Source organism: Heloderma suspectum, chromosome 2, assembly GCF_057233095.1.
Source record: "Heloderma suspectum isolate Gila_16-S chromosome 2, 16-S_ref, whole genome shotgun sequence".
NCBI classification, from domain to species: Eukaryota; Metazoa; Chordata; class Lepidosauria; order Squamata; family Helodermatidae; genus Heloderma; species Heloderma suspectum.
The window spans coordinates 374,821,203-374,839,925 of NC_139459.1; the positions used below are offsets into that span (position 1 = coordinate 374,821,203).

Here is an 18,723-nt window from a genome sequence, read left to right on the forward strand (position 1 = left end):
TCTGTCCTTCCAATGAGCACTCAGGGTTGATTTCCTTTAGGATGGACTGATTTGACCTCCTTGCAGTCCAGGGGACTCGTAAGAGTCTTCTCCAGCACCACAGTTCGAAAGCATCAATTCTTCGGCGCTCAGCCTTCCTTATAGTCCAGCTCTCACAGCCATACGTTACTACTGGGAAAACCATAGCTTTGATTAGACAGACCTTTGTCGGCAAGGTGATGTCTCTGCTTCTTACTATGCCGTCTAGGTTGGCCATAGCTTTCCTCCCAAGGAGCAAGTGTCTTTTAATTTCATGGCTACAGTCACCGTCTGCGTTGATCTTGGAGCTCAAGAAAGTAAAATCTGTCACTGGTTCCATTTCTTCCCCTTCTATATGCCAGGAAGTGATGGGGCCAGATGCCATGATCTTAGTTTTTTTAATGTTGAGTTTCAAACCAGCTTTTGCACTCTCCACTTTCACCCTCAACAAGAGGCTCTTTAGATCCTCTTCGCTTTCTGCCATTAGGGTGGTATCGTCTGCGTATCTGAGGTTGTTGATAATTCTCCCGGCAATCTTAATTCCGACCTGTGATTCATCCAACCCAGCGTTTCTCATGATGTACTCTGCATATAAGTTAAATAAGCAGGGTGACAATATGCAGCCTTGTCGTACTTCTTTCCCAATTTTGAACCACTCGGTTGTTCCATGTCTGGTTCTTACTGTTGCTTCTTGACCCTCGTACAGGTTTCTCAGGAGACAGGTAAGGTGGTCTGGTACTCCCATCACTTTAAGAATTTGCCACAGTTTGTTGTGATCCACACAAAGGCTTTAGCGTAGTCAATGAAGCAGAAATAGACATTTTTCTGGAATTCTCTTGCTTTCTCCATGATCCAGCGAATGTTGGCGATTTGATCTCTAGTTCCTCTGCCTCTTCGAAACCCAGCTTGTACTTCCGGTAGTTCTCGGTTCACATACTGCTGAAGCCTAGCTTGAAGGATTTTGAGCATCACCTTGCTGGCATGTGAAATGAGCGCAATTGTGCGGTAGTTTGAACACTCTTTGGCGTTGCCCTTCTTTGGAATTGGAATGTAAACTGACCTTTTCCAGTCTTGCGGCCATTGTTGAGTGTTCCAAATTTGTTGGCATATTGAATGCAGCACTTTAACAGCATCATCTTTTAGGATTTTAAATAGCTCAGCTGGAATACTGTCATCTCTGCTAGCTTTGTTGTTACTAATGCTTCCTAAGGCCCACTTGACTTCACTCTCGAGGATGTCCGGCTCAAGTTCAGTGACCGCACTATCATGGCTATCAGGGACATTAAGATCTTTCTTGTATAGTTCTTCTGTGTATTCTTGCCACCTCTTCTTAATCTCATCTGCTTCTGTTAGGTCCCTGCCTTCTTTGTCCTTTATCATGCCCGTCTTTGCACAAAACGTTCCCTTGAGATCTCCGATTTTCTTGAAGAGATCTCTAGTCTTTCCCATTCTGTTGTTTTCCTCGATTTCTTTGCATTGTTCATTTAAGAAGGCCTTCTTGTCTCTCCTTGCTATTCTCTGGAACTCTGCATTCAGTTGGATATATCTTCCCCTTTTTCCCTTGCTTTTCGCTTCCCTTCTTTCCTCAGCTACTTGTAAAGCCACATCAGATAGCCACTTGGCTTTCTTGCATTTCTTTTTCTTTGGGATGGATTTCGTTGCTGCCTCCTGAACAATGTTACGGACCTCCGTCCATAGTTCCTCAGGCACTCTGTCTATCAGGTCTAATCCCTGAAATCTATTCCTCACCTCCACTGTATATTCATAAGGGATATGATTTAGGTCATACCTGAATGGTTTAGTGGTTTTCCCGACTTTCTTCAATTTCAGCCGAAATTTTGCAAGAAGCAGCTCATGATCTGAGCCACAGTCAGCTCCAGGTCTTGTTTTTACTGACTGTATAGAGCTTCTCCATCTTTGGCTGCAAAGGACATAATCAGTCTGATTTCGATATTGACCATCTGGTGATGTCCATGTGTAGAGTCGCCTCTTGTGCTGTTGGAAAAGAGTGTTTGCTATGATCAGCGTGTTCTCTTGGCAAAACTCTATTAGCTTTTCTCCTGCTTCATTTTGTGCACCAAGGCCATGCTTGCCTGTTATCCCAGTGATTTCTTGACTTCCTACTTTAGTATTCCAATCCCCTATGATGAAGAGGACATCTTTTTTTGGTGTTCATTGTAGAAGGTGTTGTAGGTCTTCATAGAACCGATCAACCTCAGCTTCTTCGGCCTCAGTGGTTGCGGCATAGACTTGAATTACTGTGATGTTGAATGGTTTGCCTTGGATTCGTACTGAGATCATTCTTTCGTTTTTAAGATTGTACCCCAGCACTGCTTTTCCCACCCTTTTGTTGACTATGAGTGCTACTCCATTTCTTCTAAGGGATTCTTGCCCACAGTAGTAGATATGATGGTCACCTGAATTAAATTCGCCCATGCCTGTCCATTTTAGTTCGCTGATTCCCAAGATGTCGATGTTCAATCTTGCCATCTCATGTTTGACCACCTCCAGCTTACCTTGATTCATTGATCTGACATTCCAGGTTCCTAAACAATATTGTTCTTTACAGCATCGGACTTTCTTTTCAGCACCAGACACATCCACAGCTGAGTGTCCTTTTGGCTTTGGCCCAGCCGCTTCACTCTTTCTGGCGCTACTTGGAAATACCCTCTGCTCTTCCCCAGTAGTATATTGGACACCTTCCGACCTGAGGGGCTCATCTTCTGGCATCATCTCTTTTAGCCTTGTGATACGTTCCATGGGGTTTTCTTGGCAAGAATACTGGAGTGGGTTGCCATTTCCTTCTCCAGTGGACCACATTTTGTCGGAACTCTCTGCCATGACCTGTCCGTCTTGGGTGGCTCTGCACGGCATAGCTTATGGCTTCACTGAGTTACGCAAGCCCCTTCGCCACAACAAGGCAGTGATCCATGAAGGGGATCAATGGCTACTGGTCATTATTATTATTATTAACTATACTGCCCCAGAGGCAAAGCTCTCTGGGCAGTTTACAGAAGTGAAAACATTAAATACGATATAAAAAGTTTAAAAGCCATTTACATGAAAGCACACAAACAAAGCACGCTCCGGGAGAGAGCGCAGGACAGGAAGGCCTGGCGTACTATGGTCCATGGGGTCACGAAGAGTCGGACACGACTGAACAACAACAACAACAACACAAACAATATACACAAGCAACATATAACTAAAAACAACTTTGTCAGTCATAACTAAAGACACATCCAAGACTGATTAATACTCATGTGCTGCCAAATGTCTGGGAAAAGAGGGAGGTCTGGTGCTGAAAAGATACCAGTGTTGGTGCCAGGCGGACCTCATCAGGGAGCTCATTCCACAGATGGGGGGCCGCCACTGAGAGGGCCCTGTCCCTCGTCGCCACCATCTGAATTTCCCTTGGTGGAGGCACTCGGAACAGGCTGTATCTTTCCTCCAGCCTCAGAAGCACCAGGCCTCTGAAGACCGGTTGCTTAGTAACAACATTGGGAGAGGGCTATTGCCACCATGCCCTGCTTCTAGGCCTCCCAGAGGCCTCTGGCCACTGAGGGAAACAGGATGCTGGATTTGATAGGCCTTTGGTCTGAACTAGTAGGGCTCTTCAAATATGAGGTGGGAGGTGACTGAGGAAAACTCAGTTTATTGGGTTTCAGGGACCAGGTTAAGACAGTTACAGGAGCATGTGACTCCCTGGTTTACTCACATTATTATCTTGCATATAATGTGTATAGTTTCAAAAATAGTTTGTTCAGTTCATTTGGGTTGGATAACGCTGGCATGAACAAGGGAGCAAACAAGTGCTCCGAGCAATGGAGGCAGGTCAGACAGAAAGAGGAAGGGGAGAAGCACAGGAAACCACACTGTTGGGTATAGAGATCCTAAGGATAGCTGTGGTCAAACTTCCCATGAACTAACTGCAACACTGCCTCCTTTCAGTAACTTGCTGACGAGGTTACAATATTCCCAACTGTTATGATCTATAAAGCTCTATACAGCTTGGGACCAGGCTACCTGAAAGACCGCCTTCTCCCATACAAGCTTGCCCAGTCCTTAAGATCTTCTGGAGAGGCCCTTCTTTTGAGACTGCCCCATCAGAGGCGCATTGGGTGGCAATGCAAGAGAGGGCCTTTTTGGTGGCTGCTCCCAGACGGGGGAACTCCCTCCCAAGGGAAGCTATGTTTGCTCCCTCTTTGCTCTCCTTCCAACCACAGACAAAGACCGCTTTATGAACCAAGGCCTTTTGCCTGTAAGAGAGTCTGTGGGCTAGGTGCTGTTTTTATTCTGTAATTGTTATGTTTTTATTTTATTTTAATGTGTTTTCTTTTAATCTATTTTAAAATGGTTTTGTAAGCCACCTTGAGTGCCATTTTTGGCTAGAAAAGTGGGGTAGAAATCAAACAAATAAGATCTATTATGTGCCAAGGCCTTTAGGGTTTAACTCTACTTCCCTGGCCCCACGCAGCTGCTGCTGCTTTTTGAGTTCCAAAGGAACATTTCCAAAATCCATGCCACCATGGTACGTTTGTTGGGCCAACTCAACGTTCACAAAATACTGTGCAAGCTTTCAAATCCTCCAGAACTGTTCATCAGGCAAGATGGTAAGCAAAGCAAAAGGGAGGGGTGTGAGGGGGAAGATGGCTGATGTTCAAGCCATCAATTCTGCCTTTGGTTACAGTCTTTAGTGAGATGAGGCTGCAGACATTCAAATTCAGCTTGAGCAGTTTCAGAGATCTGTTCTTGTGATCGCTTGGCTGTTGGTTTTATCATTTTTATGGCTTGTGTTTTTAAGCTACTGTATTTATTGCTGTTCTGTCTTGTGGATGTGAGCTGCCTTGAAAACTCCCTGAATTATCAGGCGGGCTGAAAATGTGTCCAATAAATAAATAAGTGACATTGATGCTTGCTAAAGTCTTTCTAGCTGTATTCAGACAGGATGGAGGGTTGGTTGATCCCAGAACTGGGATCCCTGCAGTCACTGCAGGATGCATCTGCTGGACAGACAGCTGTTGTTGTTGTTCAGTCGTTCAGTCGTGTCCGACTCTTCGTGACCCCATGGACCATAGCACGCCAGGCCTTCCTGTCCTGCGCTCTCTCCCGGAGTGTGCTCAAGTTCATATTCATTGCATCCGTGATGCTATCTAGCCATCTCATCCTCTGCCGTCCCCTTCTCCTTTTGCCTTCAGTCTTTCCCAGCATCAGGGTCTTTTCCAGGGAGTTTTCTCTTCGCATTAGGTGGCCAAAATATTGGAGCTTCAGCTTCATTATCTGTCCTTCCAATGAGCACTCAGGGTTGATTTCCTTTAGGATGGACTGATTTGACCTCCTTGCAGTCCAGGGGACTCGTAAGAGTCTTCTCCAGCACCACAGTTCGAAAGCATCAATTCTTCAGCGCTCAGCCTTCCTTATAGTCCAGCTCTCACAGCCATACATTACTACTGGGAAAACCATAGCTTTGATTAGACGGACCTTTGTCGGCAAGGTGATGTCTCTGCTTCTTACTCTGCTGTCTAGGTTGGCCATAGCTTTCCTCCCAAGGAGCAAGCGTCTTTTAATTTCATGGCTACAGTCACCGTCTGCGGTGATCTTGGAGCCCAAGAAAGTAAAATCTGTCACTGCCATTTGGAGGTTGCAGGGGAATCATGAAGCTACGGAGTTTCCACCTATCGCATATTTTGCTTGGCCTACATCTCAAGGCTGTTGTGATAACGTGAGAAAGACCGTAAACTCCTTGGAGAGGCTTTGAGGTAGCAAGAACTCAATGAGGTGAATTTAGGCTGAGCTGCAAGGCTGCATCAGCCGACGATAAATGCTCAGCCTCTTGCGGTGTAAAGCTTCGCCTGCTCGTTTCTGCAGGTCAGGCAGCTGTTACAGGAGTGAGAGGTGGAGTGTGAACTTCCTCCAGCACTGTCTCCTCTCTTGCAGGGCAAGGCAAAGAGAGGTGTTGTCTTTGATTTCTGCTGAGATTCAGTCTAAGGAGGAGGTGGGCAGACTTCAGGCTTGTGGGACTGATGTTGTTTTTTCCTAGAATCTAGGGGCTGGAGCCTTGCGCAAAAGACAACTTAAAACAGTCGTGAAAAACCTGCAGGGCACATATGGACTTCTGTGCAGCCCGCCTACTTTTTCCCACCAGCCAGCTGATCAGCTATCAGCTGGGAGGTGGGGAACAGATGGCTGTGCTCCCCCCTCCCCGGTTGCTATTAGCAGTAACATATACCACTTGCTGGGGAACATGAGCAGCAGGATGCTGTTGGACTTAAGGGTCTAAGTGGGCCGGGCCTAAGTGGGCTCCCCCGGGGGGGGGGGGGCTTTAAGACAGCTGTATGTATTATTTCTGTAGTAAAGCACATAACAAACATTTCTCTTCATCCCCCTAAGCACCATCCTATGCTTTGCAGTTACTTCTACAATCCTGATATGTTAGAACAACAATACAACTGTTTGCCCCATTTTAAAAAATATATATACTGAGCATGTGCAGTTCCGCATTTTAAGCTCACTTAAATCATAGTCCCATCAGAAGAGCCCTGCTGGATCAGACCAAGGGTCCGCCTAGTCCAGCATTCTGTTCGCACAGCGGCCAATCGGCTCCCCACGGGGAACTGGTGTACACAGGCATACTGCCCCTGATGCTGGAGGTGGCATACGGCCAAGAGGACTAGTAGCCATCGATCGCCTTCTGCTCCAGGAATTTGTCCAGTCATGTTTTAAAGCCATCCACATTGGTGGCCATCGTTGCATCTTGTGGTAGTGAATTCCACTGTTTAACTGTGGGCTGTGTGAAGAAGGGCGACCTTTAATCTGTCCTGAATTTCCCACCAATCAGCTTCATGGGATGAGCCCTTTGGGAGTTGTGTAGTTGAACACATCTGCTGGGAGTTGTAGTCCTGGGAGTTGTGTAGTCCAACACATCTGCTGGGAGTTGTAGTCCTGGGAATTGTGTAGTCCAACACATCTGCTGGGAGGTGTAAAGTCCAACGCATCTGGGAGTTGTAGTCCTGGGAGGTGTGGAGTCCAACACACCTGCTGGGAGTTGTAGTCCTGGGAATTGTGTAGTCCAACACATCTGCTGGGAGTTGTAGTCCGGGGAATTGTGTAGTCCAACACATCTGCTGGGAGGTGTGAAGTCCAACGCATCTGGGAGTTGTAGTCCTGGGAGGTGTGGAGTCCAACACACCTGCTGGGAGTTGTAGTCCTGGGAATTGTGTAGTCCAACACATCTGCTGGGAGTTGTAGTCCTGGGAGTTGTGTAGTCCAACACACCTGCTGGGAGGTGTGAAGTCCAACGCATCTGGGAGTTGTAGTCCTGGGAGGTGTGGAGTCCAACACACCTGCTGGGAGTTGTAGTCCTGGGAGTTGTGCAGTCCAAACACATCTGGAGGGGAACAGGTTGGGGAGGCTGCAGCAGAGGAGCCCCAAAGGAAAAGAAACAGTGGAGGGTTAATCCGGAGCGACAGCTGGCATGTAAACCCCTTAAATCGCCCTCGCTCCTGTCCTCTCTCCTCCCGCAGGACGAAATTAAGAGGCACACGAACGGTCCGTCGCTCACTTGGGGGATCTACCGAGATCCCACCTTGGGGTTAACTGGAGCGACGCGGGCTTCCTAGAGAGGCGCAAAAGGAGCGTGAAAGCGATTTCCTGCTCCGCCTCCGTGGCCGCGAAAGCGGCGCCTCGCTCCTCGGCGCCGGTGGGTCCGCGCCGCCTGGGCGCGGGGATGGAGGGCGGGAGAGCGGTGGGAAGCCAGGGAGCGATGCCGGACTCACGGCCTCCGCCAGGCGCTCCCATTCCGAGGCCCTCCAGGCGCGTGGGACTGCGACGCCCATGATCCCCAGCCAGGCCATGCTGGCCGGGGATCATGGGCGTCGCAATCCCACACGTCTGCGGAAAGGGCACACTGGCCTGGACAGACTAATGCGGGGAGCCGCGACACCCCCCTGATCAGGGAGAGCAAGGCAAATCCCGCCGCCCCGCAGAAGCTGGAGGTCCCTTGCATGTTATGCATTTATCTCTATTTGCAGGATTTGTGCACCGCTCTGTATCTAGCAGGGCTCCGAAGCGGTGAACCAGAAAAAGAATTCAAATACAGAATCAAAACCTTTAAAACCCAGCAATGCCAATAAAACTGTGGCGGGTTTAGTCGGGACAAGCTTGTTTCAATAAAAACGGGGAGGGGGATTTGGAGGGGATCTAAGCAAGTCCCAAAGTAGTTTGCAATGGCAGCGACATTGCGCTTTAAGCAGAAAGCGGAGGGTTAAAGGTGGGGGGTGTGGGGAGGGAAAAATCTAGGCTCAATGGAGCCCTGATGTGACTCCGTATGAAGCAGTTTCCTCTGTTCCTAATCTGGCTGGGGGGCTTTGGAAGAAAATAAGAGAGTGGAGAAGCCCCTCTTGTGGGAGGGGGCTCAGGAGGAGGTTTTTTTCGCGTGTGGGGGGGAGCTCTTACGGGCTGCATCATTTGACTCTCAACCAGGTTCGGGCTTCGATCTCTGAGCTTCAGGTGAAGGAGCATCTCCCTTGCGTCTCTTGATGTTCACCTGTTTTCCTGCAGGGAGAAGGCACCACGACTAGCTAGAATTCTCCATTCCCTTTCCTGCCTCCACTGGGGAGCATCTTCACTCCACCAGACCCCCAACAGCCGTTCCTGCCTTATTAAGAAGGCCTTTCTTGCAGCTGCCTTTGAAGTACAGACTCGGCATGGAGGAGCCAAGCTCAGTGGACCCAGAAGCCGAAAGAGCCTGCCGGGTGGTCGTCCAGGCTGGGAGTTGTGGGGAATTCTGTGACAGGGCCGTGCATTGGATCCTGGGTAGGGACATCATCAGTGCAGATGTCCAGCACCAGCGCTTCAGGCAGTTCCGCTACCGGGAGGCTGAGGGGCCCCGAGAGGTTTGCAGCCGCCTCCACGATCTGTGCCGTCAGTGGCTGAAGCCAGACAAACACACCAAGACTCAGATCCTGGACCTGGTGATCCTGGAGCAGTTCCTGGCCATCCTGCCCCCGGAGATGGCGAGCTGGGTGAGGGAATGTGGGCCGGAGACCAGCTCCCAGGCGGTGGCCCTGGCAGAAGGTTTCCTCCTGAGCCAGGCAGAGGAGAGGAAGCAGGAAGAGGAGCAGGTGAGAGTGTTTCGTCAAGGTACTGCCAGGGGCCTGCTGAGAATGTGAGCAAGAGCATCCCCAAAACCGCCAGCAATGGAAGTCGTCTTAAGAGAAGATGTGCTGCTGGTGCATTTCTTTTTCTAATCCTTCACTCCCTGTCTGGGATCCTTGTTGCTGTTCCAGGTTCAAGGGCCGCTGTTGCAAACTACCCCTGATTTTGCGGAGGCAGAGAAGGCTCTGTTGGGCACCAGAGAGAGACTGCCGCTCAGGTGGATTGTGCAGGAAGAGGACCGAGAGACCACCTCAGTAGGTAAGGGCTAATCAGGGGTATTTTAACTTGGGTCGCCTGTTTTCAGATATATGTGGCATCTGTGGGCAGCTTTTATGTTTCCCAAAGGAGTGGTGTGGTGGAGTCAGAGCACACAGGAATGACAACACTTTTCGATTAGCAGGGATACTAAGAGGGCCTTCTCAGTGGTGGCCCCCGACTTTGGAATGAACTCCCCACTGAGGCCCGCCTGGAGCCAACACTGTCATCTTCTTGGCGCCAGGTTAAGACTGCCCTCTATGCCCAGGCATTTAATAGCACATGATGGGGCACTTATGTCGGCTGTTCTGAACAGGTCTGTTATTGAAATTGTGAATTGAAATTGTTTTTAGCTATTTAATTATTTCAAATTTTGTATCTGAAAAAAATGTAGACCATGTTTTATTATAGTGTCGTATTATAATGTTTATAATGCCGTAGTTTTTGTATTTATTTTTATGAATTGTTGTGAACCACGCAAAGCGCCTCACCTATAAAATCCGTTCTTTCTGTGTTTTGCAGATTGTCAGGTGCCTTTTGTTCCATTGCCCGCCCATCGATGGGATTGGATTGTTGTGTGTGTCTGAATTTGTGCAAATTTGCAAATTCCCCCCAAATACACATTTCCATGCTTTAGCCTTTAGTGAAATGTGCATTTTTGGCTGGGTTTTTTAAAGTTGGCGTATTTTTCTACAATGAAATTTGGGAAAGTTAGAAAGTCGGTCTGCAAGTCCGCAGGATCTGCCAGATGCATGAAAATCCAAACTCAGTTGCAGGTTGCCCCGACATCCCTATTGGACAGTATAGAAATAAAATGAATAAATAAATACTGATGTAATTTACTGATGCCAGAATTCCTTGTTCTGTCTGAGCTGGCTGCAGCCCTCTCAGTAGCCGTGCAGGGCGGGCGGGGGTGGGGGAGTGAATTTTGTTCCCTGCTGTCCTGCAAAGTATTTTGGGGTGGCTTGGTCTTGAATGAGCAATGAAGACCCATGAGCTTTACCAGAGATGGGCTCCTGGGAGAGATGAACATGGCTAGAACTGGTTTGTTGAACACAGCTGCCTGCAATCTTGGCCTCTTCTTGGGGGCGTGGCCATGGGGGCTATCATGATGAGTGCCAACATTTGGATTAGCAGGGACAATGACAACTCCCCCCATCCTCTTATAAGAACATAAGAACTACCGTGCTGGATCACACCAAGGGTCCATCTAGTCCGGTGTTCTGTTCACACGGTGGCCAGCCAGCTGCCCCAATGGGAAACCCCCAAGCAGGACATGAGTGCAACAGCATCCTCCCACCCATGTTCCCCAGCAACTGGTGTACATAGGCATGCTGCCTCTGGTACTGGGGGTAGCACATGGCCATCAGGACTAGTAGCCATTGATAGTCTTTTTCCTCAGGCTTCCCTGTTCCCTCTGAGCTTAGCCATAATCTTCACAGTATCTGGGGGGAAATCAATTTTCCCAGCAAGGATATATTGGTGCGAGCTAGTCCTGTTGTAATGCAAAGTATTTGGGGGTGGCTTGGTCTTGAATGGGCAATTAAGAATAATTCGATCCAGAAAGTACAAATAAAATACAGAGAGAGAGAGAGAGCGCTCAATGGGTCAGCACAACTGGCTGCAAATGTTGGGAGTTGTCTTGGGGGCGTGGCTATGGAGACTGTCAGGATGAGCGCCTGCCCTTCCAGATTCACCGCTACACCACAGCTCACATCGTATGGAACTGCAAAATGTCTGTACAAGCATTAGGCATGTATAAAGGGTAAGTCACCCTGCGACCACTTTTCTCTCCCTCTAGGCGGTGGAATGATGCTGGCGAAATGTCCTCGCTCGTCATCCCTGTGTGGGGAAGTGGAAAAGCCAGCTGTGCGCCCTAAACAGGTAAGGGAGAAGGGGAGGTGGGCTGGGCACAGCCTGGGTGTGTCTCCGTCCTGTGCACATCTCTCTGAGCCTGGAAGAATTTGTCCCGTTCCTGTTCAGGCAAAACTTCTTCACACAGCGCCTAGTTAAACGATGGAATTCACTACCAAAAACATCAGTGATGGCCACAAATTTGGATTGTTTTAAAAGGGGACTGGATAAATTCCTGGAGGAGAAGGCTATCAATGGCTACTAGTCCTGATGGCCATATGCTACCTCCAGTATCAGAGGCAGTATGCCTCTATACACCATTAGCTGGGGAACATAGGCAGGAGGGTGCTGCTGCACTCATGTCCTGCTTGGGGTTTCCCGTGGGTAGCTGGTTGGCCACTGTGTGAACAGGGTGCTGGATTAGATGGACCCTTGGTCTCATCCTGCAGGGCTCTTCTTATGTTCTTAAATAAGAAAAAGCTACTAGCCCTCATGACTATCTACTTCCTCCAGTACCAGAGGCAGTAAGCCTGTGTACACCAGTTGCTGGGGAACATGGGCAGGCAGGTGTTGTGGCACTCCTGTCCTGCTTGTGGGTCTCCCGCAGGCAGCTGGTTGGCCACTGAGTGAACAGAATGCTGGACTAGGTGGACCCTTGGTCTGATCCAGCAGGGCTCTTCTGATGTTCTTAATGCTGCCCACCAAGAAGGCTGTGAATGCCGCTTACAACCTCCTAGCCTTAGCCGCCCTTTGTTTCCCTTTCCTTTCAGGGTGTGGTGGCCTTTGAGGAGGTGTCTGTGTATTTCACGGAGGAGGAGTGGGCTCTGCTGGATCCTGACCAGAGAGACCTGCACTGGAAAGTCATGGAGGAGAATTATTGGAATGTGGCCTCTCTGGGTAAGCTCTGGCTTTGTCCAGAAATGGTCATTATTCTCATTTGTTTAGCATCTCCTTTTGGCCAAGTCTGCTGAGAGAATTGTGGGATCTCTTTGGTGGGTCGGTGGCAGCCCGTTGCTGGTATCCCCATGTCAGAGCTTCAAGAGAGGGTTCCTGGCTACCTGTAATTTAGGGGCGAGGCACCTCTCTCAGCCCGAGGGCCAAATTCCATTTCAGAGAAGCTCCCGGGGGCCTGAATTCGAGCAGTGGGTGGGGCCAGAGCCAAAACACCAAAAACACCAGCCCCTTTACATACTTATTTAAAATATTTCTTGGCCGCTTTCAGTGCAGAAGCCCTCCCAAGGCGGCTCACGGCAATAGAATACATAAAAACAGTTAAAATGTTGTTGTTGTTGTTGTTATTATTATTATTTACATTTCTATGCCACCCCATAGCCAAAACTCTCTGGGCAGTTTACAGAAATTAAAACATTAAATACAGTATACAAAATTTAAACACCATTTGCATAAAAGCACATAGACAATATACACAAACAACATATAACTAAAAACAACTTTGAATAGTCAGTCATAACGAAAGACACATCTAGGACCAATTAAAACTCATCATGCTGCCAAATGCCTGGGAAAAGAGATAGATCTTAACTGGGTGCCAAAAAGATAACAATGTTGGTGCGAGGCAGGCCTTGTTGGGGAGATCATTCCACCACAGTTGGGGGGCCACCACTAAGAAGGCCCTCTCCCTTGTTGCCGCCTTCTGAGCTTCCCTTGGAGGAGGCACTCAGAGGAGGACCTTAGATACTGAACATAGAGTATGGGTCGGTTCATTTCGGGAGAGGCTTGCCATCAGGTATTGCAGTCCCAAGCTGTGTAGGGTTTTATAGGTTAAAACCAGCACCTTGAATTGAGCTTGGAAGCATATAGGCAGCCAGTACAAGTGATATTAAAAGCGATAAAAACATAAACACAGTAAAATAGCAATAAGATCAACAATGAAAGCCAAGAATAAAACCAGCAACAACAGCAACAACTCAGTCAAATCGAGAGAAGGCTACGGTAAAAGAACAGCTTTTCAAGGCCTTCTTAAAAGTCTGCAACAACGGAGCATGCTGGACCTCCTACAGCAGCTTGTTCCAGAGGTGTGGGGCCACTGCAGAGAAGTCCCGCTTGCACGTGGTCACCCACCGAGCTCCTCTCACAGGTGGGCAGATGAGAAGCGCTGCTCTTTCTGAAAGCGTGGGCAGCCTGTTTCAGTCCAAAGCTCATACTGCATGTTACCCTTTCAGAATGGGGGAAAAACTGCATAAAATCCAGGAGAACGGCAAAAGATCAGTGGTTGGGGGAGAAGTGGCGGGCCATCTGGGGAACCCCCGAGGGGTCATTTGGAACTCTAGGAAGTCCAGGTTTGGCCCCTGGGCCTAAAGCTTCCCACCTCCAAAGCTTCTCCATTTAAGTGGAGAAGTGTCATCTGACGCTGAAACTACACAGCAAGGTCATTGCTTGCAAGGAGCTGAATCAAGGGGGAGGAATAATCCTGTAGAAATGTATTTCCCTGACAGATGTGAAGGCCTGGGAAAAAATGGGAAAATTTGGGGGAAAACGGTATTGTGTGATCAGCTGTGTGACTGGTGTGTGTGTTCTAGTTACTGACTTTGGCCGGTTCAGAGGCAGATAAGCCATGAAGGATGACAGTGTGGCAGCAGGACAGAAAAGTCAGGGATTCACAGAGATCAAAGCTTCTCCCATTCACCCTATTCCTGCAAAGTGGGGAACTGGGGGAGAAGAAACTCCTTTCCAAACATTAAAAAATAAAAGGGGGATATCTTCACAACAACCCAGTGAGGTAGGTTGGGAGGAAAGAGATTGGGGCTCATGGCTGAGTGGTTATTTGAACCCACAACTCTTGGCCCTAGTCACTGTGAGAACCAATGTGGTGTAGTGGTTAAAGTGTTGGACTAGAACTGGTGAGAGTTGGGTTCAAATCCCCACTCAATCATAAAGCTCCCTGGGTGATTCTGGGCCAGTCACTGACTCCACCTAACCTACCTTGCAGGATTGTTGTGAGGATAAAATGGAGGAGCATGTAAGCTGCCTTGGGCTCCCTAGAGGAAAGGCGGGATAGAAATGTAACAAATAAATATAAGAAAGACATCCTCATTGGCATCGATGGAGACTTAGGGCTCAGGGAAATAGATTCCTGATATCAGTGGAACACATAAATAATAAACAAACACTGGAACCCGATGGTTTCTGACCTTTTCTCCCCCGATATTGTTCGAGTACAGATCCCATCTTCCTGACCATTGGCCTTGCTGGCTGGTGAACATGAGACTTGTAGTCTGACCGCTTCTGGGGACCCATAGTTGGGAAGCATGGTAACTACTACTCCCCACTGGCTCTCTGCCTAATTCTTTCCCTCTCAAAATTACCTGTACATCACAGCAGAGAGCCCGAATATAGGGACTCGATCTGGATTTAGAGATCTCCTAAATCTAGCTCATTGGGCAAACTCAGTAAGTTCACTGGAGCTCTCTGCAATGTCTGTGGCTTGTGTTTTGTCTTACTTCCATTCTGCCTCATTTTTTAGGGCTTATTCAGAGGGGCATGTATGCCACCATGGGTCCAAAACATAAGCAACCACCTATCGGTTCCTTTTCCCCAAAGCGAAGAGAAATTGAGGAGGAATGTGTGATTTCTGTAAAGGTAGAAGACCGTGTGGCCGCTGCTGAAAGACTCCCACCATTTGGCCTTCTAGCATCAGGAGATACCCAGATACATAACGGATGCAGCGTTGATCCCTGCAATATCTCCGTCATTGAGATAGGCCAGTCAAACGGTGAAGACGGCAAAACCGAAGCACTGTATGCGTGGCCAGACGTTTGGTCGCCAGAAATGTGGGAAAGCAAGAGAGACAAGTATCCGTGGCTGAGATGTGAGTTGGGGCGGCTGGGATGTGCGGTGTGCTCCAAAGCAAAGTCCTTAGGGCCACTGAAAACCCATGGGACCTCGATTTCGAAAGAATGGTGTGCCAATTCCATCACATACAACGGGAAATCGCGGGAAGCCAATCTCCGGTCTCTCCGGAAAAAGATCAACGAACATTGCAAATCGTCGGCACACGTCAGCGCACAGAAAATCGTCGACCTGTCCAAGAGGCAGGAATTGGAGAACTGCATTGACTTCTGCATCGCGTCGCAAAGGGAAGTCACCTGCCGGGTTTTCCGGACGGCCTATTATGTCGCCAAAAAGGACAAGCCGTGCTCTGATCACTTTGACCTGCTAGAACTCCAAGAGCTAAATGGCTTAGACTTTACCAAAGGCCAGCGATCCCGCTATGGCGCCGCTCAAATTATTGATCATATTGCATCTGTCATGAGATCAAAAATCTGTAAGAGCATCTGTAATATGAACAGCAAGATATCAGTCCTCGTTGACGAGCCTGCCAGCCTCAGGGACAAAAGTGCATTGAGCGTATATTTAAAATGTCAAATAGAGAACGAGAAAGACCCCAGCTTCCTCTTCCTGGATTTAGTAGAACTTCCAGGAAGAACAGCAGAAACAATAACGGAAGTGCTCCTGGATTGTCTCATGTCGCACGGTTTTGATCTTGCATACCTCCAGCAAAATCTTGTTGCTTTTGCTAGCGATGGGGCAAGTGTGATGTTAGGAAGGGAAGTTGCAGAGCGCCTGCTTGAAATATGCCCGAGTGTCATAGTCTGGCACTGTCTGAACCACACATTGCAGCTCGCAGTTGCGGATACTGTTTCAGAGGTCCAGGGAGAGAATCATTTCCAGGAGTTCCTGGACCAGCTCTCTTTGTTACATAGCAGGTCGCTACAAAATCAAAGAGAACTAAAGATTTGTTCAGAGCAGCTGAATGAGCAGTTAATCAAGATTGGCCAAGCCTCAAACATCAGATGGTTTGCGAGTTCCTATGGGACGGTTTCAGCCATTTGGGAATGTTATCCTTCTCTGTGCCTGCATTTCAAGTTTGCGAGCGAGAACGAAAGTCGATCGAAAGCTGAGCGATCTTCGTACGGCGGTCTGTATCGGCGTTTGTCTTCCAAGCCGTTTCTGCTGGACCTGGCTCTTATGTATGATGCCTTGAATGAACTGGCCGCCCTTGCAGAGTACCTGCAGAAAAGAACCACCACGGTGGTCAAAGCAGACAGGCGGATCCGGAGGTCCGTAAGAACCTTGGAGATGCTGGAGAAAGAAGGGAAGGCCATTTTGGAAGCAGAAGCTGCCGTCGCCCAAAATGAATTTGGTCCTGTCACCCTGACAGATAACCAGGAGATAGTATCGATTCAGCGAGGTCAGTTCATAAGAAGCATAGTGAACAATGTCAAACGGCGCCTCCTGGTGGTGGATTCAGGGCCTTCAGTTACAGAATCCATCCCTGACATAATAAAGGAGCTCCAGGTCTTGGAATATGATGAGTGGCCAAGTGAAATCCAGCTTGGATTTGGAGAGGAGGAAGTAGAATCACTGTGCAAACGCTTCAGCCTTCCAGCACATCCAACAATTTTGGCCTACAGAGACTTCCTGGGAACTGAAGGGCAGCAGATACCTCACGACTTAAAGCCTTTGATGCAGTGCATGAAGGTCATCCCGACAAGCACAGCCGAATGTGAGAGAGGGTTCAGCAGCGTGAGCTCCGTGGTTCCCGAGGCCCAGTCCAGCCTCGCGATCCGTGACATCTCGTCGCTCCTGTTTATCCAAATAAATGGGTGCCCTTTGCCGTTGTGGAAGCCGCAGAGGACTGTTGACATGTGGTTAAGAACTCACCATTCCGTGAATGACTCCAGAACTGCTGTGGCTGCTAGTCAGGACAGTGAAACAAATCCACTTTGGGAAATCATTCAGTCGTAATCATCCAAGTTAGTGTGGACGTTGAAATGCTGAGCCAGTGTTTGTCGAGATGTGACATTGTTGCTCCATTTGCTTAAAGACTGTAAGATTGAATATTTCTGACCTACCAGAAGAGACCAATGAACTACGGACCCGAGAGAGAGAAACTGTGAGGTCAGGCATGAATTGTCAGTGTTCTTTGACTTTATTTGATCTCTTATAATGAATAGGTTGGGGGTGTTTTGTTTTTGCTTCAATCAAAATAAACTTTAAACTTTTAGAGTTCTTTGACAATATCAACAAGCAGGTGGGTAGAGATCGGGTTGGATCCAGTGGAGGCTGGTCGCTCCCCCTCCCCACTGGCGTGGAAAGAACCATGCTGGCTGGTCTCCAAGGTCAGCCTCAGAGAAGGGGGAAAGGGGGTGTTTCAGTGGGTGGGAAGGGGAGGGGACTGGGGAAGACAGGATACACGCTATCCTGAGCCTTTGCCAGCCTCCTTCCCTCCCCCTATGAAACGCCTTCACTAGACGGGCTAAGAAGCCCCTTTAGCAAAAAATGGGGGGGGGGGCGGGGGGAGGACTGGGAGGTGAAGATTGCATCTGCTGCTCAGCCCTCCTGGCATAGGATGATCATAAGCCTCTCGGTGTTGTGCTTCCACTGGAGGAATCGTCCTCAAGAGGAAGAACTGGAGCTCTGGGAAAGCGAGAGTACCCCAGATCAGCCACTGTCACTAGACCAGGAAGAGCCGGGGCCCTCGGAGATGGCTGCAGGTACTTCCCTGTCAGAGGGGGGGACTCTGCCTCTTGAGGCAGAGGCTGAGCAACACCCCAGCGCCCAGGAGCGTTGCCACCTCAAGCGACAGGCCAGTAGAGCTCCAGTACAGAAGTGAGCTCACTTGCAAAGAAGGACTCCTCAGGAGTAAGCAACTCTTCAGGAGTAGGGCTCTGAACAGTGAGCTCTGATTACTGCAGCTGAGCCCTGGGTGGGGCTCAGCAGGCTTTGGAGTTAAAAGCCTTCACTGAAGACCTAGCCAGTGTTGGAACATCATTCCTCAGCTCCTGCGCCTTATGCCTTGCTTCTCTTCTGGACCTTGCCTTGTGATTGCCCTTCTGTGCTACTGACTCTCGGACGCCTGTTTGACTCCGCTTCTGGACTGTGTATGGAGACGTACTGCTGAACTGCGCTTTGAGCTTTGCTTGTATCTGAGTCACGTGTGCCTTGACTTAATCCCATACTGGCCTGGAACATTGGTGAATGACCATTTCAGATTGCCCCATAGCGACTCAGTCTGCTGCAGCCAAAGGAGGACGCCGAGTTTGGGGGCTTGCAATCGTCGCAATAGGATTGCGCCCTGAAGCTCCAATATGATCTTTTTAATTTATGTTGGCACTGACCCGTTTGTCTTTGACCCCACCCAGCACCTGCAACGCAGCCCCCAGTAGCGTCTCTGAAATGGAATTTGGCCTTCGGGCCGAGTTTCCCTGCCTCTCGTCTAGATAATCCACCTCAGTCTGAGACAGTCTGTGGAGTCAAACAGCCACAACCCGTTTCAGCACTTTGCCCAAGGAAAGGACATTGAAACTAGGTAAGTTTTTGCTGTCATCCAGCAAAAGGGGGACATCTCCATCTCTGAGGAGACCTTAATCAACAGCCCTAAGACAGCCTACTTTTGGGTGAGAGAAGGCCATGTTT

General features: G+C 48.9%; 1 protein-coding gene across 3 annotated transcripts; it reads left to right on the plus strand.

The window, feature by feature from the left end:
* Positions 1-2,539: 2,539 nt before the first annotated feature.
* On the plus strand, positions 2,540-18,687 carry LOC146356197 (E3 SUMO-protein ligase KIAA1586-like). 3 transcript variants are annotated; one of them, XM_084831251.1, is made up of 6 exons: positions 2,540-7,717; positions 8,578-9,140; positions 9,306-9,432; positions 11,231-11,313; positions 12,054-12,180; positions 14,768-18,687. In XM_084831251.1, exons 2-6 carry the CDS (start codon positions 8,724-8,726, stop codon positions 17,050-17,052), a joined length of 3,039 nt encoding a protein of 1,012 aa, XP_084687377.1. In that variant the 5' UTR covers positions 2,540-7,717; positions 8,578-8,723; the 3' UTR covers positions 17,053-18,687. The 3 variants fall into 3 exon arrangements, with proteins under 3 accessions (XP_084687377.1, XP_084687378.1, XP_084687379.1); XM_084831252.1 differs by lacking the exon at positions 2,540-7,717 and having other exon boundaries at positions 8,468-9,140; XM_084831253.1 differs by lacking the exon at positions 2,540-7,717 and having other exon boundaries at positions 8,708-9,140; positions 9,306-9,428.
* Positions 18,688-18,723: the final 36 nt, after the last annotated feature.

Excerpts from the sequence above, each read along its gene's own strand:
- LOC146356197 (XM_084831251.1), top strand. The coding sequence starts at position 8,724 with ATGGAGGAGCCAAGCTCAGTGGACCCAGAAGCCGAAAGAGCCTGCCGG. Across the intron at positions 9,141-9,305 it reads GGAAGCAGGAAGAGGAGCAG|GTTCAAGGGCCGCTGTTGCA; the intron begins GTGAGAGTGTTT and ends TTGCTGTTCCAG. Across the intron at positions 9,433-11,230 it reads CCGAGAGACCACCTCAGTAG|GCGGTGGAATGATGCTGGCG; the intron begins GTAAGGGCTAAT and ends CTCTCCCTCTAG.